The following is a 25,602-nucleotide window of genomic DNA, read 5'->3' as shown; positions in this document are numbered from 1 at the left end:
CCTTCCCCTCAAGTGGTTAGCTCTAATCAGAAAACATGAAAGGGCAGGAACATCAACCCTAAGCTCATCCTGGCCACCAGGGGGCAGTAGGAGGTAGATGTGATATCCTGTCTTGCAAACACAGGAGTGGGGAGGAGGGCTGTGGGAGAGTAGAGGAAAAGAAGGTGTTCTTTTTTTTTTTTTTTTTTTTTTTTTTGGTCCCTTGGGGTTCATCAAGTCCTAAATTGCATTTACTTACAACAAATCAGGTAACCAGCATCTCATCAGGAACAGTGAAAAATGATGCTGCATAATGATTACAATCATGACCTGTAGCATCAGTCGGTCATCCCCCCCACTGTCCTTTTCCTGTTTTTCTCCTTAGTGTGTTCAGAAAGAGATTACCTGTGCTGTGTCGATCATCTGTCCAGGGAAAGGGAACAGTCTGGTTTTTGTTTTTTTTGTTTTTCTTTTTGTTAGTTTTTTTTTTTTTTTTTTTTTTTAAAGAATGAAGAACAGATAAAATAGGGAGAGGAGGGATATGGTAGTAGTATGAATCACTCTGGCTTTCCCCCGTCACATTAATTTTAATAGCAGTTCATACTAAGAGTTTCTAAATATGTAAATCTATCGCTGTATATTGCTGATTTTGTTTTTTTGTTTTAAGCGCACCATTGATTTCTTCATTGTCTTTACTTTGTTCCTCCATTAGGGGGAAGAATACTTGACATATGCGCAGAGGATTTTTGCATAGAGCTTAGTCCCAGTTTTTTTTTCTGTATCAAACAGACTGTACTGTACATTAAAAGGATGCAAGTTGCTGGTTTTATTCAGTCTTTTCACGACAGGGTGTGTATTTTGGGGGTAAATGTCAGATGTTTCTGATGTAACGTATAACTTCACTTCTTTTTGTTTTCATATATGAAAACATTATTTTTGCACAATGTCTTTTTGTGAATGTTAACCTGTTTCCGTGTGGTCTTTTACTTTCCATTGTGTGTGTGTGTGTGTGTGTGTGTGTGTGCGTGAGTGTGAGCGTGCGTGCGTGTGTGTGTATGCGAGAGTGTGCTGTAATGGGAGAAAGTGTGTATGTGTGCATGCATGCGCACACATTTTGTGGTGGAGCAGTTTCTACTCTGTTTCGTCCTTACAGGTCACATTTCTTGTTGGGGAAAAAAAACAAACATAGTTGTTGCCTTGTCACAAGTTTGTGGCTACATATAATTTATTATACTTTTCTTTTGCTTTGCCAAACTTTCACCAAATATGACATTCTTTTTCTGTTAGTTTCATTATGTATTATTCAAAGTAAAATGCCTTATTTAGCGAGTATTTTTTTGTATAGATGTTCAATTACATCTCCTTATTAGGTCATGTTATTGTTTGTCTTTCCTTTTTGTTTTTATGCGTACACGGCGTTGGTGATGTGCATTATCTTCAGAAGCCAATAGTAACGGAAGGTACCACTGCTCAAATCGCTACATTTATCCCTAAAGGTCAATCAATCATCCCTCAAAGCACAAATGGAGAGTTAACAAAAAGTGACTGTTTGCTTACCAGTGCCTCTAAAATTGCTTTCATTTCTCTTTTTGTGAGCCTCACTTGCACGCTATCTTGACTTCACGTTTCCAGTGTGGTGATTATCTTTTGGAAAGTGGTTAACATTTGAAAATCTAAGTGTTGGATTTTATCATTAGATGATGCCATGCTGTTCTTTAAAGGGAAATTCTGGGATTACTCAGTCTGGATCTAAATTTCAGAGTCTTATTGAAGAGTTAGGGTTAGCGTCTGCAACTTTCAGAATCCCAAAGTTAAACTTGTAGGGTAAATACCGTGCACACTTTTATTGACTAAAGCTGTAAAGTTAATGGAGATGAGCGCTGCACCCTAGCTGCTCTGCAGTTCACTGCTGCAGTCGTTTTTAAAGCTTTTTTCTTTGCACTCAGAGCTGTAATTATTCATGCTTCGTACCCTGACCTGTTACATTCTTAGCAGTGTTTAGCTTCTCAAATCTCCACAAGAAATCTGCTGATAATTAGAGGAATAAGACACAAGCTGGGAAATATCAGAATTTCCCTTTGAGGAATGCTACTTAATCTTTTAGAATTCTCTTCCTTCACGGGGCCTTGTGTCTGGTATCCAGCACATCTAGGATGATAATGCGCACACAGTATGTATGCAGCCTAAGTATTTGATTGTTGTCGTGTGTTATTCGAGATTCCCGAAAGAGCAAATCAGAAGGGGAAGCCAGTCGCTTTGCACCACAGATGATTTATCTCAAAGGAACGGGCAAGCGTTGCGTTCCAGAGGTCATGTGTGCACATCATTTGCTGTTAATGGCTTATTCTTGTGCAAAAACTTGTGAAACAAACTTGCAGGTGCAGTATGTAACCACAGCTCGGGGGCGGGGGGGTTAATCAAGTCGACTGGCGATGGCTCTGTATTGTCTCTTCGTGTCACACCATGCCTTCTTTAACAGTGTTTTTCTTTTCATTGAAGTTCTCGTTGGTTAACTTAAATGTTCTTCAAAACAGTCACCTCAAAAATGTAAACGTTTATCTCTTATCATAAAAAAATGTATTTATTGTACAGTTCTCGTCTTTACGTTGTTGACTGACCAGTGGCTGGTTTTGTTAAGTTTTCTCAAAGACAAAAGCATTTTGGTTCACGTGGAATTTAAAGTATCTAGTAATGTCACATGCCCTGTTTTTTAATTTGTCTTCTTCTTCTTCCTTTTTTTTTTTTTTTTTTTTTTAGATGTAATTACATCAAAATTAAATGGTTAAGAGTTCTTAGAATACCTCCTCTTTATTTTGTCTGTGAAGGTTCTCAGTCATCCAGGTCATCGTAGTCGAAGGAGCTTGCCAAGAAAAGCGTCTGGACTTCTTTAAGCTACTTAAAGACGTTTCACCTCTCATCCGAGAAGCTTCTTCAGTTCTAAGGTCAAATGGTGGAGAGTCCCAGATATAAACCTAGTGGGAGTGACCCCCCACAGAGGGATGTTCAATTACTCCCACTAGGTTTATATCTGGGACTCTCCACCATTTGACCTTAGAACTGAAGAAGCTTCTCGGATGAGAGGTGAAACGTCTTCAAGTAACTTAAAGAAGTCCAGACGCTTTTCTTGGCAAGCTCCTTTGACTCCTCTTTATTTTCTTTTCATAGTCCCCACGGTAATCCAGCGTGAGCCACCCTTTGGTACAGTCTGCAGATGCAGGATCCTTTCTAAAGCTGCAGTACAGTAGCATACTTTTTCAAAAACCTGTTTTTATTTTTTCCTCTAGAACGAGAAGATGACTGAAAACTAGCAGGTTTTGAAGCTGACATTGTAGGGAATCTGCAGTTCAAACAAGTAAAGTACCTGAAGAGTCTGTCAGATTCATGACGTGTTAATCATGCATTTAAAGTTCAAACTGCAAAGTTAGAACTCTGAAAATATCTACAACATCATGCAAATATATCGCACTAAATCTGGTTAAGGATGTTATATATTTGTTTCTTTCTCCATCCTGATAGGCTCAAACTAACAGGTTATGAAGTCTTTGTGTTATTTGACAGTGTTCGAGGTTACATTAGGGAATGATGAGTCTTATTCATTTCCATAGTTCAGGCCTCCTATGTGGCTTATTAGAAGAGCACCCCTGATACGCAGCCTCAGAAGTTAAAGAACCCCTGAAAACAATCCATAAAAATAAAAACATTAGAACTTATTTTATTTGTCAAGCCAGTCATTACAAAAGCTGAAAAATATCAGTCTCCATATGTGTTTTTTCCAGGTCATTGCAATCGAATTTCACAGACACTAAAATGTTTTCTTGGCAGAAGACAAAACGTGAATTATTGTCCCGGCAATTATTTTCTTCTCCTTTGTCAACTTCAGACATTAATGTGGTGGAAAAGCTGTTACCTTTTGATATACACTCGTACTACCAGAAGTCGTCAACATGGGTTTATGTCGAAAGTGACAGGAACACCTGATCGTAATTTATCTTTGAATTAACAGCCATGCTTTTCTTGAATTTGCTTTTAGCTCGTTGCACCATCTTACCGAAGGGAAAGTGTCATTTAAAGTTTGAAGCGACCATGAGATTTAAAAATAGCATAACTGCAGTTTAGGTATAATGATGACAAATGGTGAAAGGCAACTGTAAAATAAATCTTTAGACTGGATCTAAAAACGTCACCACCTTTGTCCAGTTCATGTCTGTGAAACTGCCCTCCAGAACCCGGGGCAAGTTGAATATTTGACTGTTCGCAGGCCCTCTCCAAGCACTGCTGAACCAAGTGCAACGTAATTCACCAGGCTGTGATTCACTGGCTGATCCTGAAGTCAGAAACCCGGTCATTAATAAATAAGTTATGTGGTGGGGTTTTATCTTTTTTTTTCTTCTTTTTTTTTTTCTTTGTAAGTATAACTCTGTATTCCCATGTGGACCAATCTCATGAGTCAAAACATGGTATGTGTGATCTTTTATTGTGCAATAAAAGATGACTTTCAACTTTCTGTTGTCCGTGGAGAGTAATTAACTAACTAAACATGGATATTTTAGCTGATATCCTTATGTAATTCTGGTGTTTTTGCTTTTCTTTTTTAGTTTATAGACTGTTCTTGCTCAGCTTTCTGCACATTGTGTACTCGGAAAGATGCATTGGCCTTGTAATGCTGTTGTATTAGTTAGCAGCAATGTGAAAATATGTTTGCTGCTGGTGTTGTGTAAGGGAAGACCTTCCACTTAAGTCATATCTAAAGGATTCAATAGTGAGAAGTACTTAGACTGATATAGGAACAAATATGTAATCAGGAAAACAACATTTTGACATTGTGACTTTGGGTATTAGTAAAAACCCTTAAAAATATTTACAGCAGATGAACACTATCTGGATGTCATATTCTGGAAAAATGACCTGATACAGGACCTGAAAGATTTATCTGGCCCTTCATGGTCTAAGTGGAAAATTGGCTGCTGAGAAGCAACACTTAAGGAAAAAGCAGGAAGAAAAGGCTGAGGTTACACTAGAACTGGACTGAAAATCAGTGGCAACAGGTCTTATGGAGTGAGGAGTCCAAATTGGAAACTTTTAGTTCAACTTTTATGAAGGACATCAGGAGAGAGTTATAAAAGTGAGTGCCATCTTTAAAACACGGTGGAGGCTTTGTCATGGTTTGGGTTGCATGGCAGCCAGGAGTGTTTGGGATCTTGTCAAGATTGATAGAGTTATTGTCACAGAAAAGTACTGTCTGATCCAACATGCAGTACCATCTGGAAGGCAACAGTTTCATATTTCAGTCTCAATCACACAGCAGAACAGATAATGGAACACTATCAGTCATGGTTTGGCCTCCCCAAAGCCTGGACCTTAACATTATTTAAGCACTTTTTGATCATCTCAACAGAGAATGGAAGGGAAAAGGTGGCCAACATCCAGAGAAGAGCTCTGAATGTCCTTCAAGAAGCCCGGAGAACTGTTCCTGTAGACAAAGAGACTTCAGTCTGTTAAAGGTGAACAATATAACATGAAGATTTCTATTAGATACTTTGAGTGGACAAAAGATCTCACTCAAACAGATCAACTCAATTTAAAACTGCACAATGGATGCCGCATCAAAATAAACATTTATTGAAAGGTACACTCGTGCTGTGGATAAAAAAAAAAAAATACCACTTTGTCCTTGAAATATTGATAAATACATGCAAGCAAGCTGTTAAAAGACAAAGCCATTTATCAGCTCTGGAGAAAAAAGAAAAAAAAACAGAAGAAATACCCACATATTCAATCTTGCTACACCAACTATGCATACCAAGGTATACTTGTGCATATCAGACAAGCCAGGGGAAAATAAAAGAAAGAAGCTGGCATATAACTAAATAAAATTCATAGTGTGAGGTTAAACTCTGTAGTAACAAGCTTGAATATGTGGGACTTCTAAAGCTTTTTTAATTTTATAGAGATAGTTTGGTTTTCATGTTCAGGCTGCTGTGACAGTAATTTCCCAACTGCTGAGATAAATAAAGCAAGTCTTATCATTTTTAGGTTCACTGGAATAGCAACTTTAGAAACTGCAGAAGAAAAAGAAGCAAAGAACAATTTGTGCTCTTGCTAACATTATTTTCTGTTGGATACTGACAGCTTTGTTGTGGTTATCGTAGCTATTTTCTTAAACTGATTCAAGTTACAGTTATATTAGTTTTATCATGATAATGAATAACAGACACTTTATACACAGTCTTCAGGAGCTCAAATGCAAGTAAAGTAAATAATTTGTAGGCAATGTTAGCCTAAACTCTGGAAATAATGCCCATCACTTTTTTAAAAAGCCTGATATTTATGTCATGCTTTTTGCTTTTATAACATCTGTCTTCAGTTTTTACTTTGTGAGCTTCAGAAACGTCTGGGTTGCTTCTGCTGCATTTGGCTAAATATGAGTAGAAAGTACTGCTCTACACACATCAGAGTTCAGTAAATACTGATGACCACGGGAAGCAAAAGCACACCTTTTGCACATTATATTGCAGGTACACTTATGAGCCATTCCAAGCTTTTGACGTGCTCTTTTCTTCACAAATTTCATATAAATAAAATTGAACTGAATATTTTTGCAGTCCAATTTGATCCAAGTTTCTGTCCGGTCTGTCTGTACTAGAGCTGCTCTGGCTTTTGTCGTCTGTCTCTTCTTGGGGCTGATGGGTAGTTTCTGGTTATTTCTCTCATGTAATCTTCTCTTTGTGCTTGGATGATGATATGCCCACCTCCTGTTCTTTACTTAGCTGGATGCTGTTTGTCTTTACTATTTAATAATCCTTTGCTCACCAGCCACTGCTCCTTTCTATGCACGACCAGGACTTTAAGCTTCTGAGTTATGTTGGGGGGGGTTGGGGGGTTGTTTGGGGTAGGGTGTGATTTATTTTTAAGCCCCTTAATTTATTAATAAATACTGAAGAAAAGTCAAAACTGTACATGAAACTTAAACCTACATAAAATAGGTCATCTGTAATTCCTATGGTATTTTACTTCAACCTCTAAAATTAAATCTGCACTCAATATTAATTATATAACTGTAACTTGAAATTTCTGCTAAACTGATGAAATGACCAGAGAAAATGTAGCTGTGAAACAATCTGTGGCTATAAAATCACTAAAAGATAATTATTTGAAAATCTGATTGAGAGATGGTGTTACGGCCCTAGCAGGGCCTCCTCCTGAAGGTGCCTGTGTGGGCGTGTCACACTACCTCTTCTGCCTGAGGTGCCACCTTTCCCTTTTGTGCAGCTGACTCTCGTCAGTAATCAAGGAGATTTAAGCCCAGGGAAAGGTGAGCTCTGGGCCAGAGTGCCATTTGTGTGGTTTACAGCTAGTGAGCTGAGTGTTTTTGTGGTGTTTCCAGCTGGTGAGCTGTGTTTTGTGGTTGTCAGCTAGTGAGCTGCGTTTTCCTTTTGACTTTTTGCCTTACTGACCGACGCCTGAGTTTTTGTTTGTTTCTTTTATGGTGATAACGGCTTGTCCGTCTCTTTTAGTTGAATTACTTCAATAAAACTGTTTTATTTAACTGTTTTGCCTCCCTGACTCCTTTTTCTGACCCGGTCACTTTTGTTACTTCCCCCTCCCCGCCTAGACCCCTCAGGGGAACGTAACAGATGGTTCATATGTTGCTCCTGCATGGGAAGCTTGAAATTAGCAAATTTTTTTTTTTTTTTTTTTTTTTTTTTTTTTTTTTGGGAGGATTTCAGTCCAAGGAGGCAGGTTAATGGTTGCTTTACCTGGTGAAGGGAGAGTTTTCCTCGCACCAAGCTGCTACTTTAGACAGTTTTAATACACTAGTGAAAAGCACGACCTCTTAGGAACTTTTAGTTCAGTCTCGATTTATGCTTCTGACCGCTTGGAAACGATACGGATTTATGACATATTTTCATATATGTTCCATGTTACATCGTGTCTGTCTCCCCCTCAGGGATCTCCATGATGTCTTTGCTCCCCTGTGGTTGTTCTGTTTCTTGAGTTGCCAACGCTGTCGCTGGTGTGCAGTCGTAGCCGTTTTCGTTCCTTCTTCTTTCCAAGTCCTCCTTTTTTATTCCGTCTTCTTTCTGACAGATAAAAAATATAAAACAAGTCAACATGAAACATTAAATATCACACATGGCACATCTGCATTTCAGATTAGTTGTCTACATGCATATTTTTTTATCATAATTAAAAGAAAAACTTTATTTAATAACATATATGCATGTGTATATACATATTTATGAGTATATTTAGTGAATAACACACTAGACAGCTAAAGTAAATGGAAGGATTTTTTTTCTCCTGTTCATCATAATTTAGACATTTATAAATAAATCCAGTTATTCAGTCATAGTCTGTGTTGAAGGTGAAGAGAATACTTTTAAATCTATATCAAGCTAATTTTGATGCCTTATTTAGATGAAAATGTCATCATGTTTTTATCTTAAAACACACTAAAGTAACCAATAACAGTTTTTGCAACTCCTGAATCGAAAGGTTAATAATTCCATTATAAGACACTTACTAAACGTCAGCATTGTTTTAGTGAAAAGTGTCTAAATAATACTGCAATAGAAGAAATAAAACTTGAAGAAATCTGAGCTTGGTGATTGGAAAAAGAGCAGAACCTAAAAGCTTTTACATCTAATAACTTTTTGCACTCCTAAATGTTTCAGAACTGTTTTCCATCTTTCCATCCATTGTGTTTGGTTTAAAGTGAAAATTAAAAAAAGGCTTTTTGAGGTGTCCTTAAACACAATCGGTTTGGAAATCACTACAGTAAAAAAGAACACTTTTATGTTGCAGTGTGACTTATCAGACAGTAGTTTGTCTTCTACCTTAGAAACCCATCAGGCTGTCTTAAACCTAAACAGCTTGATTCATCTTCCCAGTTGGTCTCCACTGGCTAACCCTTCCAGCTTTGTTAATAATTTACTTAATGTGTGTGTAAAATGTTCTGGTCTTGGACAATTACTGTATTCTGTGACCTGATGCTCTGAGGTTCTGTTGGCTGACGGTCCACATCAGGCAGGTTTCAGTAAAATGTTCTTAGTGATGTTTAGCTGCTTTGATAATGGGCCGTATGTTTACAGAGACAGGAGAAAGCTTTTAATGCTCTTCAGCACTGATCTGATGCATTATCTGCTGTGGACACACATGCATCATATGTAATGTCATTTATTTTAAAGACCCGAGGACTTTAAATGAAACTTCAGTGGGTCTGAACACAATGAACAAATGTTTTGGTATTTCAAAATACATCATGACATATTAGTTTAAAACTTAACCATAGATCTCATATAGCTGTCTCATGCTGTTAAGGTAAAGTTTAGCTTAGATAGAAAATGTGGTTTTAATGTTCAGGAAAGGAGAGGGGAGCTTCAGTATCTCTGGCATAAGCTTAAAGGTGGAATCATTTTCTGTCATATATAGCACTGATGTTGATTTAGAGCTTGGTTGGACATCAGAGTAAAAACAACTGCACGCAGAGAGGCAGTAAAAGAAGAAAGGAAGCAAACCCCAAGAAACATACTCTCGTGGTCACACCAGCGTTTATAAAGAATCTTTCTGCCCCACCTGCCAAAAATAAAAAATATATCTCTAACTTAACAAGTAATCCATTTCATATCTATTAATATGTGCTCACTAGCCAATCTCTAATGAGCCACATGGTCAAGAAGACCTGCTCGAACTGATCATCAGAATGAGGAAGAAAATAGATTTAAGTGACTTAGAACATGGCTTGTTTTTGGTGACGGATGGGTTGCTGACCTGCTGGGATTTTCCCGCACAAACATCTTTACAGAGAACGATCTGAAAGGATATCCAGTCTGCCTCGTTGAGGAGAATGGCCAGACTGCTTCAAGCTGATAAGAAGGCAACAGTAACTCAAAAAACCGCTTATTGAAACCAAGTTATGTAGAAGAATGTGTCTGAACACACAACATGTGGAGCCTTGAAACGGAGGAACATACAGGCTGCCACAAGCTAAGAACAGGAAACTAAGACTACAATAGAAGCAATAAAAGCATTAAGGCTTCAGTTGGATTTCTATGGGACTGCATATAACAGTGTTAAAACGTTCTTTTTTTATGTGCAATGTAATTATTCTGCACTACTCAGTATAAACCCTGAATCAAAGAGACATTTTTAATTCATTCACTTTATTTAACCTCTTGAGCTCAACATTTATAAAGACAGACCGACCACGAAAAGACGCCATTACAAGGATGCAAAACTAAAATTAAGCAGTGACATGAAAACTGAGTGTCAGCCATATAACATACAAACCTGTTTATAATTTTATGTTATAATAAAAGTATTCCTTAAAAGTCAGTGAAACAAACGGGCTGTTTGTCACTCACTTCTAAGCAACTGTTTTTGACGCAATGCTGTTTGCTCCTTAATAAATCTGGCATGTCAAATAGCTGGTAGAATTTCCAATTATTAAGAATTGATTTTTAGTAGAATTAATGCAAAAGAAAAGTATTTTGGTGGGTTAATAAATGTATTTCGTAAGGCTTGGTAAGGACTTGTTTTTAAATTTGAAAGGTTTTTCTTTTCTCTTCTTATTACTTCATTGGTAAGTTGGGTTTCACGCTGGGTTGAAAAAGGCTAAAGTGAACTCGAAAACTGATGCTCAGAAAAAACACAAACAATTCAAATAGAATTACAATTCCTTTCTTTTCTTTTGGCCGTCGTTCCTTTTGTTTTCGCTCCATCTCATTCCATCCAAAACATTTGGACGTGCGCCGCGCACATTACACAGATGAAGAAAATACAGATGGTGCTTTCACTGTGTCATGCACACAAAATCACATCCATCAATTCAAACTGCTGGTTGCCTTTGCGCAGCTCCACAGCGGCACGGTGGTGTTGTAACTGCCTTGTTCAGCAGAACATCCCTTGCATTTTTGGGGCAATCCTGGAGTTTCTACTTTCTTCCCACAAACCAATCCAGATATCTCAGACTGGCGGTCTCTAAGTCAGCTGTGTGTGTGGTGTTTTTGAGGCAGTGGCAGTGAAACCAATTCATCTTCGTAGGTTAGTTACATATTGACGCTCACACTTTGTTTTTACTGATATTTAGTTATATTTCTGTCACGTCAACAGCTAAAGTGATGAAAAGAACGTTTAATACTGTGTTCAATACTTTCACCCCCCACTGCTGTCATCTGCCCCTCATTAGTAATAAGAGCGTATCCTCACAGATTGGACTTTTTAAATCCACACTGTCTCTTCTCCTTATATTCTTCTTAAAACTCAATTCCTCTTTCCCCTCTCCATGCACTTCTTCTCTCCTTTCCCCCCCTTGACATCTCTTCATTTTTTTAATCTGTCCTTCATTAGTGCTGTCACAAAGTGTTTTATTTTGGAAGCTGTGTTGATGATTGAGAATAAGGGCAGGTTGTCCCAAAATGCCTCTGTACTATCTGTGTGTCTACATTATACACACTAATTCTTAAAACTGAAACCCTGTGGTGACTATTAAAACGTGCATATGAACATGCACGCGTTACATTTGAATTTGTGTGAGTGATAATGGTGTAAGTTCACAATCCAGACTTACTTTTCTTTTAATAACTACAGATTCTATAAATCTTGGTAAGATAGGAGGTTAACGGCTACATTGACTGAATCAGCTGACTTGGAATAGTTTGCATGCGAGCTTGTTTCTGCTGCTGAAACGTTTTTATTTTTTTCCACCCATAACTCGAAATTTCAAGTTAATACGTCAAGATATAATAACTTCAAATTTCACGTTCCACTCTGCCTATCAGGAACTGCTGTGAGGTTACATCATGTCGTTGCTTCAGATGGTGGAAGGCGTCAGCTACCAGTGCTACAGCTGCAAGGTCACGAATGAACGAACTGCAGAGTGCTTTCAGTGTGGTGGCACAAATGATGAAATCCTTGTGCTACTAGCTGAACCGTGTGGCGTTGTTATCAGTACAACAGCAATTTGTTCATGTTTACTATACATTGTTAGCTCACTGATGCGATTTTGAGTCTGCCTCTACATCCGTTTCTGGGTAACAAGGAAACGATGTAATTCATGGAAGAAAATAACTCAAACTATGAGCACTATAGTAAAGTCTGAAAAACATATTTACTTTTTGGATCTGGGATAGTTTTATGTTATGGATAAGGGTGTGCATCAACTCTACACTGAGTAAACTTATAGCCATAGATGATTACACAACAGGACTATCTATCATAACTATCATTTTCCTGGACCCCACTTCTTATCTTCTCACTGTGCTTCCACACTTAAAGAAAGACCTTTTGGTTGTAGCTCTGCGAGAAAGATCACTACTCGCCACATTTATCCAGACTATGTATGAAAGTACCCAGATAATGCACCACTCCATTACTATTCCTCTGCTTCTGCAGAGCTTGGACATCATCTCTGTTGCTGTGAAGTGTTTACCTTTGACTGTAATTACTGTGGATTATTTATTCTTCCAATATTACAAACAAAAATTGCACTTCGTTTTCTCTCCCCCCGGGCTTTTAGCACGCAGAGCTGAGTCAAAGTGCTTTCTGTGTGAGTATCTCAGAACTTTTGATCTATTATTTTAGTGGTTGCTTAGTTTTAAGCTATCTTGTTTGTTGCAATGTAAAGTACAGAATCAGCTGCAACCTGTGATGTGTGCATCATAACCCGATTCCTGTAAGCGCAGAACCCTCAGCCACACACACCTTGACCACATATGTGAGTTGGAGAAGACCTGTTTCTGCCTGCAAGTAAAAAAAAAATCTTTATATGCAACAGCGTTCACCCTTTTTCTCCTGCTCTAGGTGTTTCTTTTCTCTCTCTCTCTCACACACTCTCTCTCACACACACACACACACACACACACACACACGCACAAAAGAAAAAATGGAGACAGCGAACCACATGTGTTGGAAGCTGGTATGTCATGAGAGTGGAATATCTCCCAGCCATCTTAACTGAATCAAGCATAGTGCTGGAAAACTCCCCTGCTCATCCCATAACAATCTGACCACAGGAAGACTACAAACACACACGCAAACATAAACGTTCACATTCACAGTTAGTGTGCAGACACAGAAATACAAATGTTGCCCTGGTGATTATTCTACTGAATTCCATCTTTGCACTAAAACCATGACATTAAAAAATGCGACCACATCACAAACTCTTTTGGAGAATTTCTCCACTTTTATGTTAAACAATGAAAACAGACATCAAACTCTTACATGTGTCGCCAGTAAACTGTTGACCTGAACACACCAAGCCAAAACTTCTGAATGTCTCCGCTTCATGTGGGAATTTTTACACTACAGTTTTTGGGCACAGTTTCTTGATTGTTTTCCCAAATTGACAGACTTTTCTATGAAAAATACCAGATTGGATTTATTAGTGATGATATCATCAGAACACAGACTGATGGATATTGTTTTCCTGCATTAGTGTAAAATAAAGTATACTTAATTCTTCTTCTTCTTTTTTTGTAATTACAGATTTTTAAAAGGTTAGATAAAAAATGTTTTGTCATTTATTTATTGGAATGTGTAGCCTTGAAATGACTGTAGTTGGTCTAAACTTCCCGTGTTGGGCCCTGGGTCATTAATCAAACAACCTAATTTTGATGAAAGTGGCAGCGCCGAGCTCAGATTCTTTTTTAGCCAAACCACTAAAACGAAGCGATGTTATTCACAAGATGTTTACCATCAATGTGGAACACAAGAACAACATGTCAGTTCATTTTAGAATTTTAGTTTTGTGAAGTGATGACAATCTATTCTCCCATTTTGGTATGAACACTCATGTGTGAGTGAGGCACAATGACTTTGTTTACTTCGGGTCTGTAAGAGAAAATGTGTAGTGGCCATTTAAATCCAGATAATATCCCAGTGAGATGTGGCCATATCTCAAATGGCTCTCATTTACTAAACAAGGATAAAAAAGATCAAATTTTATGGTTTTATGCTCTTGAGCCTATACTGACTCCTTGCACAACTCGGTTATAATCAGAGCCACATGTTGTGAAAGAAAAAAGAAGCACATACATCAGCATAATGGATGACAAATCAGCATGCAGCCCTTTTGGGTGTGCACACATCCTCAGAATAGTGAAACCAACTAACACGTACAAGTGGTACAGCTGAGCAATGACACAAGTTACTTAAAAAATAGACGTTTCCATGCTTGAATTATGGTCGAAAATATCTATGAGGAACATTTTTGACTGGAGCTTCACTGAGACTGGTGAGTGTCCATTCTGTTAGGAAGATTCCAGTGGTGACAGTATTACTGCATGACTTTGTATGATTGTGAAAAGGAATGCTTTAGTTTTAAATTCCTCACCAGATGGAGGGTTGGATAACTATCCAATGTTAGTTCAGTCTACAAGTGGTATGTGGAACGTCAACATGGTCCAATCAAATGCAGTCACGGCAAACAAAGGAATAAACTCAAAATGAGACGGTAATGGGTGGTGCAAGTAGGAACATCCATCCATCCATCATGAATCACAGAACCAATCTCGGGGTCCATGACCCCGCGCTTCACTCGGACTTTCTGACCACGTCATGATCCACCTAATCCCCGCGTACAGACAGAGGCTGAAGCTCTCCAAACCTGTCGTGAGGACTAAAAAACTGTGGAGCAACGAGGCTGTGGAGGAGCTTCGCACGTGTTTGGAGACCACAGACTGGGACACATTGAAGGCTGCTTCTAACAGCTTGGACGAGTTTACGGACACTGTCACCTCCTATATCCACTTCTGTGAGGACAGCATTGTGCCATCACGCACCAGGGTGAGTTATAACAATGACAAACCCTGGTTTACTCCTAAACTCAAAAAGCTGTGGCTGGAAAAGAGAAAGGCGTTCAGAAGCGGAGACAGGGACTGCTACAGAGAGGCCAAGTACAGGTTCACTAAAGAAGTGGACATTGCTAAACATCAGCACTCTGAGAAGATGCAGCAGCAGATCTCAGAGAATGACTCGGCCTCTGTGTGGAAAGGTTTTAGGAATATCACAAACTACAAGCCTAAAACCCCCCACTCCACTGATGACTTGCTCTTAGCCAACACCCTTAACGACTTTTACTGCCGTTTTGACGAGCCATCAGGCAGCCTTCACACCTCCAACGGCCCCAACAATAAAGGCACTTTGGACACTAATTCCCCCACCTCTCCCCCCTCCATAGAGCCATCACCACCTTCAAACTGTTCACCTACAACACCCCCCTCCTCACCCCACACAAAAGAGGATTTCACACCACCTCCTCCCACCACAACTCTTCATATTCATGAAGCAGATGTGAGGAAGCAGTTTAAGAACCTGAATGCTCGGAAAGCTCCCGGCCCAGACGGCGTGTCTCCTGCCACCCTCAGACACTGTGCAAACGAGCTGGCCCCAGTGTTTTCTGGCATTTTCAACTCCTCACTGCAGGCATGTCATGTGCCTGCCTGCTTCAAGTCCTCCACCATAATCCCTGTCCCCAAGAAACCTAGGATCACTGGACTAAATGACTACAGACCCGTGGCTCTGACATCTGTGGTCATGAAGTCATTTGAGCGCCTAGTTCTCTCCCATCTCAGGACCCTCACGGCCCCCCTCCTGGACCCCCTGCAGTTTGCATATAGAGCCAACAGGTCTGTAGACGACGCCATCAACATGGCCCTACACTTCATCCTGCAGCATCTGGACTCCCCAGGAACCTACGCCAGGATCCTGTTTGTGGACTTCAGCTCTGCCTTCAACACCATCCTTCCAGACCATCTCCGAGACAAGCTTTCCCAGATGAATGTGCCTGATCCCATCTGCCGGTGGATCACTGACTTCCTGACGGACAGGAAGCAGCACGTGAGGCTGGGATAGAATGTCTCGGACTCCCGGACCATCAGCACCGGCTCCCCTCAGGGCTGTGTTCTTTCTCCTCTGCTCTTCTCCCTGTACACCAACTGCTGCACCTCCACCCACCAGTCTGTCAAGCTAATCAAGTTTGCAGATGATACCACCGTTATTGGACTCATCTCGGACGGGGATGAGTCTGCCTACAGGAGGGAGGTTGAACGTCTGGTGTCCTGGTGCAGCCACAACAACCTGGTGCTGAATGCCCAGAAGACAGTGGAGATTATTGTGGACTTCAGGAAGCACACAGCCCCACTCCCCCCCATCATCCTGACTGACACCCCCATCACCTCTGTGGACTCATTCCGCTTCCTGGGTACCACCATCACCCAGGACCTGAAGTGGGAGCCCACCATCACCTCCGTCATCAAGAAAGCCCAGCAGAGGATGTACTTCCTGAGGCAGCTGAAGAAATTCAACCTGCCAACACGGACGATGATGCAGTTCTACACTGCAATCATCGAGTCCATCCTCACCTCCTCCATCACCGTGTGGTACGCTGGAGCCACTATCAGGGACAAACAGAGACTGCAGCGTGTTGTGCGCTCTGCTGAGAAGGTGATTGGCTGCAGACTCCCATCTCTGCAGGACCTGTACACCTCCAGGACATTGCGGCGTGCAGCTCGGATCTCAGCTGACCCTTCTCACCCTGGACACAGTCTGTTTGACCTGCTCCCCTCAGGCAGGAGGCTCCGGTCCATTCGCACCAGAACCTCTCGCCATAAGAACAGTTTCTTCCCCTCTGCTGTTGGACACATGAACAATAACCATATGACTGTCCCCGCCACTAACACATGACCCTACGCTGTGTCACTGCATCATTCCATGTTTGGCACTGATCACCATCTGCACTCATGTATATATCTTTCAACGTAGCACTCTTAATTCTTATTCTCATGTATATATCTCATGTATATCTCATGCACATATCTTTCTACGTAGCACTTTTAATTCTTATCCCTACTTTTATTTTTTTCATGTCTATTTAAGTGCTATTTATGACACTATGTTTGCACTCAAGCACCGCAGCAATTTCCTAATGTTGTAAACCTGCTCAACATTTGGCAATAAACCCCTTTCTGATTCTGATTCTGATTCTTAAACCATATCTTAAACAGCTATACTGAAAAGTAAAAAAAAACACTCTGTCGCCTAATCCACAGCTTCCACATACAAATCCCCTACCCTATAGCAAAAATAGGGAAATATAGCTACTGTCAAAAGTACACCGAAAGCTAAAAAAAAAGCTTGAGTAAAAGTTGAACATCAGGTACAGTGAGAACAATTGCGTGTGTAGGTAGCTTTAACTTTCAGGCACATCGCGGAGGATGTCGTGCAGGAAACTGCTGTAGATCCTTAAGGACAAAAGATGCCTGCTAGTTGCAAAATTAGTACTGAAGCGGAACATTGGGGCATCTTTGATACATTCACTGTATACAAGGACCACCTGTGCAGCTCACTAGATGTCCAAATCTCAATAATCTTATAAAGATGTTAGAAAAGTACATTGAAATTGGTTGAATCCTGCCAAATTGAATCAGTCACACTAACACAAAACCTCATGAAAATGTTTGGAAACCACCTAAGAACACACTTTTTTCATCTCTGCCCACAGACTGAAGGGCAGTCTGAAAGAATGCGTGAAAGTTTCATTACTTGCTTTCTTCACTTTCTGCCTTTAAAAATGCTTTAACCTCCTAGGACCTGGCATCCACATATGTGGACATCATATTTTGGGTTACTTAGACCAAAATACTCAATTTTGCTCTACAAGGGCCTGATATCCACTTACGAGGACATTATACTGCTACTGTTCTATCGAAATTTTAAATGAATATCCTCATATGTGGCTCTCATTTTTCTTAGAAACTAAAATTAGGTTAAAAAAAAATAAAAATCTGCTAATTCTTTGTTTTTACATTTATCAGGCCCCAATCAGCCCATATATCAAAGAGAAATTAAAAATGCATGCCGTGGAAGAGTTCGGGGGTTAAAGACATCTAAGAAATGAAAGTGAGAGAATGAGACACTGTGGAGCAAACTTACTCCTTAAAAAGTACCTGTTGTCCAGGGTTTAGCTGCCCCGAGGCTACCTCTGCACTGTTCAATGTGCAGTAACTTAATACATGTGGTACTTGGAAAAAAGCACTTTAGCTCACTGTCTGTGTTGGGTTACACTGCAACTTTACCCAGATCCATATGTTATGGGATGAGAGGGCACACTGAGTTCTGTACTGTACAGACCAAAGTAGCAGCGTTTGAAATTGAAATCTAAAATAACTCCCTCTGAGTGAGGATGGTATACAATCCAACGCATCACAGCTAGAATTTTCCTTTTATCCTCAAAAAATGAGAGAAAAAACAAACTGAAAGTCTGACAATTGAATACTTATAAAAGCCTACAGAAGTATATTCTCAAGTGTGTTTGGTTGAAGGTAAAATCACACATTACTTCAAAACGTGTAAAGTAAGAAACATGATCGGCATGTGTGAAATTTCACGATGAGGCTGCTAAAAGAACATCGCATAAACAAGCCATACTTTCCATTTTAACAAATATAATTATCTAATCTGAGAGGTGTAATAATACCAAACTGAAACTAACGATTAGCCATATAATGATTTTGTTTTTCATTTGACAGCGGCTGACAGGACGTTTGTGGTCTTTTTGACGTCTTACTTGCATCACAATTAGCCAAATTCTCTTGTTGTGCCAGACCAGTAAATGAGCTCACATCCTGATATAAAATGATCTGGATAATATCCCCGTGTCGCCTCAAAAGTCCCTTTATAAATGTCACACATGGTCTCTATTAATTGACAGTGGGCCCAGTCCAGAACATGTCTCTTGTCAACATCATGGAGTAGAAAAAAATGTTTCATTCCGAAAGCGAGCAAACGAGTTATAGATGGGGTCAGCAAACCACTTTGGTTTTATAATTATGTAAAGTACTGCGGCACTGATGGAAAAATAATGAGAAATGGACCTTTGACAGGGAAGTTCAACCACAGTTGTTTTTGTCTGTTGTAATACAGATGCAAGACAGATGCATGCTGCTGGACTTCAACCATAGAAGTTTCCTTCCAGTTTACATTTGCGTTGCACTGCATCATAAAACACTAGCTATGCAGCCACTTTCAATTTTACGGCAGAGGAAATACATTAAGGCCTAAATAGGGGCTATGCTGCTGCTTTCCCTTTTTTAAATGCAAGCTGAGTAAATCAGTCTGACTTGGGGAGATTATCACCACCATAAATACAATTTAATGTTTTCATGCTAATGGCAAGCATGTGTCTGTAGCCACAAAGCCCTTTCACAAATACATACATGCAGACCCAACTTATGGAAAGATTGTTTGAGTTATCCACATGCAGATGAAATACAGATCACTCAGCTTGTGATTAGATTTTCCCCCCTCACTCATGCAGGTTAGGGTTACAACCAGCTGATTTTCGGTCGCTTAGTTTACAAGTTGATGCAAAAATGCACAAAAATACCTCGACTATTTTTGGTTTCTTAAATGGTGGTTAAATCCTGGTTAATTGAAGCACCCACACATAATCCACACTTTGACTGGGGAATGTGTACAATTAAGTGATAAGTAAAAACTCAAGGTGTACTTTTAGTGCCTTGGGTGTTTGTGAAGTACTGACATGATTTTCTCTATGTAGTACTTGGATCATCTAGCCTCATTTTTGTCACATACATTTAAGTTCATGAATATTTGGACAATAAAACACTTTTTTGTAATTTTGCCTCTGTACACTACCACAGCTGATTTGAAATCAGACAATCAAGATGTTTCACGGGCTCAAAAGTAAGTGGAAAAACTAACATAATAATATAAGGTCTGTTTTTAATACTTGATTTGGATAAAAACTTGGTTGGAATCTCTTGCAGTTACTGACTGCCTGGCATCTAAAACCTATGCACATCACTATGTACATGTCCTTCATATGCTCCGCAGGCCTTTAGTGTAACTGCCTTCTGCAATTCCACAAGAATTCTGAAAGCATGCTCTATAGAACCACAGCTTTTGACCATGCAAGAATAATCCATTTCCTTACCTAGATTCTGTGAAGGTTCTCAGTCATCCAGGTCATCGTAGTCAAAGGAGCTTGCAAAGAAAAGCATCTGGACTTCTTTAAGTTGCTTGAAGACGTTTCACCTCTCATCCGAGAAGCTTCTTCAGTTCTAAGGTCAAATGGCGGAGAGTCCCAGATTTAAACCCAGTGGGAGTTTCCCCCCAAAGTGGGACAAAAGGACGCCCCGATGATCCATTGTTAAGTCTGTGTTTTGGAGTTTTGTCTTTCGGGTGAACCAGTTTTTGTCTGAGTGTGTTGTTGGGTCTGAAGTAAACTGGGATGTCGTGCTTGGAGAAAAAAAAATAAAGTTATAGCTTGCCTTCAAGACTTTGAAAAGGACAAAATCATTGACCGCCTCACATATCACTGCCTTTATCCAGGGGATGCCATACCCTGCATTTATGGACTTCCTAAAATCCACAAGGAAGGGGTCCCACTCAGACCCATAGTCAGTAGCATAAACTCAGCCACTTACAACATTGCAAAACACCTTGCTACCATCCTTGGACCTCTCGTGGGGAACACCCCACACCACATCAAGAACTCCACCGACTTCACCGACAAGGTCCAGAAACTTACCCTGGATCCAGATGAAACCATGGTGTCCTTTGATGTAGTCTCTCTCTTCACTTGCATACCCACCACGGAGGCAGTGGAGACTGTCAGAAAACGACTACAAGAAGACAGCTCCTTGGAGGACAGGACCAACTTCACACCCGATCAGATTTGCACACTGTTAGACCTCTGCCTCACCATTACATATTTCAAATACAACGAAGGCTTCTACAGACAAAAACATGGCTGTGCCATGGGCTCCCCCGTGTCACCTATTGTAGCCAACCTTTACATGGAGGAAGTGGAAAGGAAGGCTCTTGGCTCTTTCAAAGGAAGAGTACCCAGCCACTGGTACAGATATGTAGACAACACCTGAGTCAAAATCAAGACACAAGAAGTGTAATCCTTCGCTGCGCACATTAACGCTGTGGATAAAAACATCAAGTTCACCAGGGAAGACACAAAGGACGACTGTTTGCCTTTCCTGGACTGCGCTGTGCACATTGAAGAGAACGGCAACCTCAACATTGAAGTTTACCGGAAGCCCACACACACGGACCAGTACCTCCTGTTTGACTCCCACCTCCCTCTGGAACAAAAACTTGGGGTAACAGAAAAGAAGATCAGACACCAGCGAGGGAGGATAAGAAAGACAGATGCAACAACATTGTCATCCCCTATGTGGCCGGTGTATCAGAAAAATTCAGGAGAGTTTTCTCTAAGCACAACATCCCAGTTTACTTCAGCAACACACTCAGACAAAAACTGGTTCACCCGAAAGACAAAACGCCAAAACACAGACTTAATAATGTAGTGTATACTGTACAGTGCAGCGAGAAATGCCCAGACCTCTACATCGGAGAGACCAAACAGCCACTTCATAAGCGCATGGCACAACACAGAAGAGCCACCTCCACAGGACAAGACTCAGCAGTCCATCTGCATCTTAAGGTTAAAGGTCACTCTTTCGAGGATGCCAATGTTCACATTTTGGACAGAGAGGACAGATGATTTGAAAGAGGAGTGAAAGAAGCCATCTATGTCCACTGTGAGCGACCATCTTTGAACAGAGGCGGTGGTTTACGACACCAACTGTCTGCCATCTATAATCCAGTTTTGAGTTCCCTTCCCAAACGCCTTAACGCCCACTCACATCCTGGGCCATCTGATCTCAGGAATTCGCATGATAGGGTGGGGCCAGGTTTCACAATGAGCTCACCCGAAACCCTGGCTGATTGGGACCCACACCCGTTTTCACACCTTGGCTCATGTGATTAGAGGATCATCAGGGGGTCCTTTTGTCCCTCTTTGGGGGGAAACTCCCACTGGGTTTAAATCTGGGACTCTCTGCCATTTGACCTTAGAACTGAAAAAGCTTCTTGGATGAGAGGTGAAACGTCTTCAAGCAACTTAAAGAAGTCCAGACGCTTTTCTTTGCAAGCTCCTTTGACTCCTTAGCTAGAGAAACTCTTTGGTTGCTTTTGGAATATGCTTTGGGTCATTATCCATTTGCACTGTAAAGCACGGTCAGATCACTTTTGCAGTTCTGTTTGAATGAATCTGAGCAGAGAGTATAGCCCTGTACACTTCAAAATCCAGCAGTCACATGAACAATGGACACTGAATCCACTGGCAGTCTTAACACTGACAGACATAAGGAAATGAGGAACTGTCTTTACAAATCGGTGCAATTCTTATATAAATAATAATAATAATAAAAAAATAAAAATAGCTGTAATTACAGTAACTGTAATTAACACAGTTACTGCAATACTTTGTTAAGTCTGATTTGAAACTGAAAGTGCCTTCAGTCACATCTGGACTGTTTCAAAAACACTGTAATGGTATAAAGAGAGAAAATTACAAGAAAAGGGTCATTGTCCAAATATGTAATGATTGTAAAAAATAATATAACTACATATTTAGTTAATGTTCTCACAACTGAAAGCACTCACAATAAATACAAGACTGAGAATATTAGAGCATTAGTTTAGTTGACAGCCTCACATTAACCACAGAAATTCCAAGCAAGAAAGGATGACTGCTTTCTATTTTTAATGGTGAGCTTATTACATTAAGTAAGTAAAAAAAAAACCCTCAACATTAAAGATGCATTCATTTGTCATACAAGTTTACATTTGCTCTTTGCATACATTAAACGTGGAATCACAAAAGCACAAATATATCTGATCTTAAGGGGCTTTCAGGCAAAAGTCAAATAACAGCAGCACTGGAAGCCGTGCTTCACAAGGATGCACCCTGATGGGGGAGATCTGCCAAAGTTATATCTATAGTTCTTTTATTTTGTTTAAGCTTTTTTCTTTGCCATGGCAGTGTCAGTCACTCTGTGTTTGAACATGTTCTGTCTCAGACCTTGGGCACCACAGTTAATGCTGATAAGTTAATAAGAAAAAGAATGAAAAGCGACAGAATAGTCTAGCCAACACATTTTCTGACAACGTAACATCCTAACTGCCTATGTCAGATGTTTCTAAATTGCCAGGAAAAGGAGAAACATATCTTCGTTCGCCCATGACAGTTTGCTGCCTTTGGTGAAAACAGAGGGGAGAGCAGGGTTGGGAGACGAGACCCACGTCCTTCCCCATCATCTGAAAACAATAAGACAACATGAAACTGGGCATTAAAAGACTAGAGCTGTCTAATCTGGGACACCGGAGGAATGCTAGGGAGATGCCACAGCACTCTTTTATCCCAGATGTGTGCTATTAGGTCCAGGAGCTTGATCCCTGCTCCAGACTCTTCTGGATCAGATTTCTTCCTCTGCTAATACCACCAGACATACGATCTGACAATGATAATGATAATTACTTCAAATGACATGCCTTCCATTGTGGAAGAAATGGAAAATACACAGCATTGTGCACAGACACACTAAGATTTGCAGCTCTAAACAGAAATTAGTGTTGGCTTAGAAAAGTTAAGCCCTATGCATGTGCATTGTTTTTGATTTGCTGTCTTTATTGAACTTTTTCACAGCTTCAAGTGTTGATTGTACACGAAGGAGAAATTACGCGGCAAGAAAAAAAGTCACAACAACTTTTTTTACTTGATGGCAGAAACTGTTGCCAAGTTTGGTTCATAATGTTTTGGATATGAACCATTAATAGAAGAGCCAGGGACCGACTCCAGTACAATAGTTCTAATCAAGGCCCAAGAACAAGGGACTAAATGCAGTTTTAACGAGTAGTGACAGCATTTCCACAACGCGGGAGCTCCAAAATCTTTATTTATTTTTTTATGCTTTGCAGTGGAGTCTATTTTCAGGTTCCCTTGGACTCTCATAAACAAAAACACATGATGAGCTTTAAGCCCTGGGCGTGATCATCGGTCTATCTCCACACCAAATTCAAGAGGTTCAATTTCACTGGGTGAAAGCAGCCTGAATGCACAAACCTCTGATGTAGCTGAGGATGTGTGATGTTTTAAGATGTAAGCTTGCTGCGGTGGGGCCAAGATAAAGAAACACAAGCACATTTTTAGCCACAGGGAGCAAAGCAAGCTGGACATACTAGAGGTTCTCACTTTTATCTATGTTATGTTAAAGGGAAATCCTCAATAACAGGCCATAGATGCATGTTTCAGGGTATTTCGTATAGAATGAAACTCATCTCATCTGTCTTCAAGATTGTCCAGCCCAAAAAAAGAAAAAAGAAAAACAATTCTCCAAACTGACGTAGGTTTCTATTAATGCAACAAACCCTTCTAGTCACTGACTAGAAGCTATCAGAAGCAACAGAGCAAGTCCAGAAACTTAGGCACAAAATTATCTGATTTTTCATGATGTTCGCTATTTGTTTTCCATTTCCTACAGACACTTAAACATTAATCATATTCTTAAAAAGCTAACCACGACGATGTTTAATCAAAAAACCAATATTTTGTCATTCGTAAGATTGGGTGCACATTAGAGACAAATTGTGGTGTCATGCTGATAAACACATTAGATTAAAAAAGGATTATCGGTGATCTTCTAAGGAAAAATCATTGTGAAGGAATGCTTTTGTGTTTTATGGTTAACGGGGGGCAGTGGGCTGCTTGTTCTTGAGTTTTAGCTTATCCTGTAATTTGACTATGAAGTCCCCAGCACAGAAGCAATAAAGGACAGGAGTCATTAAACAGAAATGCTATGAAACCCCAAAACTAGCTACAGGTAATTATAATATAAATAAATATTTGTAAAAAAAAAGTACACCCGATTTAAAAATTAAGGTTTTACGTATCAGAACATAACAAAATAATCTGGTCCTTAGTAGGTTTGCAAATGTAAATACAACCTAAGATAAATAAAAAAATGACATATTTATTTAACAGAAACTAAGCCAATTAATTGGAGAAGCAGTGTGTGCAAAAAAACTTTTTTACAGCTTCCATAGAAATTAAGAGGTTAAGGAGGGGCCAGGTTTTGCTAGTCAAATGCAGTTGATTAACTGATCCTTGATTAACTGAACCGTGGCCACCTCTTTAAAAAAATTATTTTTTGCCATTTGACACCAACAGTTATCTTAGAGAAGCAACTGTTGCTAGCTTATGAATGCAGGAAGGGTTATAAGTCCATTTCAAAACAATCTGAAGGATATTATTCTGCACTGATGAAGTGGAAAACATTCAGGACAGGCGCCAATCTTCCCAGGAGTGGATGTTCCAGAAAATTAACTCCAATGACACTGTAGTGCTCAGAGAAACAGCAAAAATCCCAAGAGCTACACCTCAAAAGAAAGAATTTGCATGTCGTGATGACCCAGCCAAGACCTCAACTCAATCGAAATGCTGCACTGGGACCTTAAGAGAGTTGTGCATGAACCAGTGCCTGCAGCTTTGTAAACAAGGGTAGACCAGAATGATGTGAGTAAGTCATACAGTAAGCAAATACAGTACTTGAATTTTCTTCAAGTTATTGCTGCCACAGGTCGTACAAGCTATCCGGTTGTTCAGTGATGACGCGACGAATCCTACTTCCGGGCCTAAAGTAGTCTGCGTTTAATATGGCTTTTGTGTTGTTAACATGTTTAATGTTATGTATTTTCTTCTATTTGATCTCAAAAAGCTCCTAAAACAGTCAGTGATCACTGTTG

The 25,602-nt window shown here is 39.9% G+C and overlaps 1 protein-coding gene across 1 annotated transcript in view; it reads right to left on the bottom strand.

The window, feature by feature from the left end:
- Nucleotides 1–7,923: 7,923 nt before the first annotated feature.
- rspo4 (R-spondin 4) overlaps nt 7,924–25,602 on the bottom strand; it is a 31,246-nt gene continuing 13,567 nt past the window's right edge. The window contains exon 5 of the mRNA XM_085354487.1: nt 7,924–8,060. Within this exon, the coding sequence (XP_085210613.1) occupies nt 7,924–8,060 (137 nt within the window). The remainder of the gene's footprint in view (nt 8,061–25,602) is intronic.

This window comes from Diplotaxodon limnothrissa, linkage group LG5 (genome assembly GCF_057381915.1).
Source record: "Diplotaxodon limnothrissa isolate DT_005_m linkage group LG5, D_limnothrissa_male_GT1.1, whole genome shotgun sequence".
Classification (NCBI taxonomy): Eukaryota; Metazoa; Chordata; class Actinopteri; order Cichliformes; family Cichlidae; genus Diplotaxodon; species Diplotaxodon limnothrissa.
This window is presented reverse-complemented; position numbering and strand designations above follow the sequence as displayed.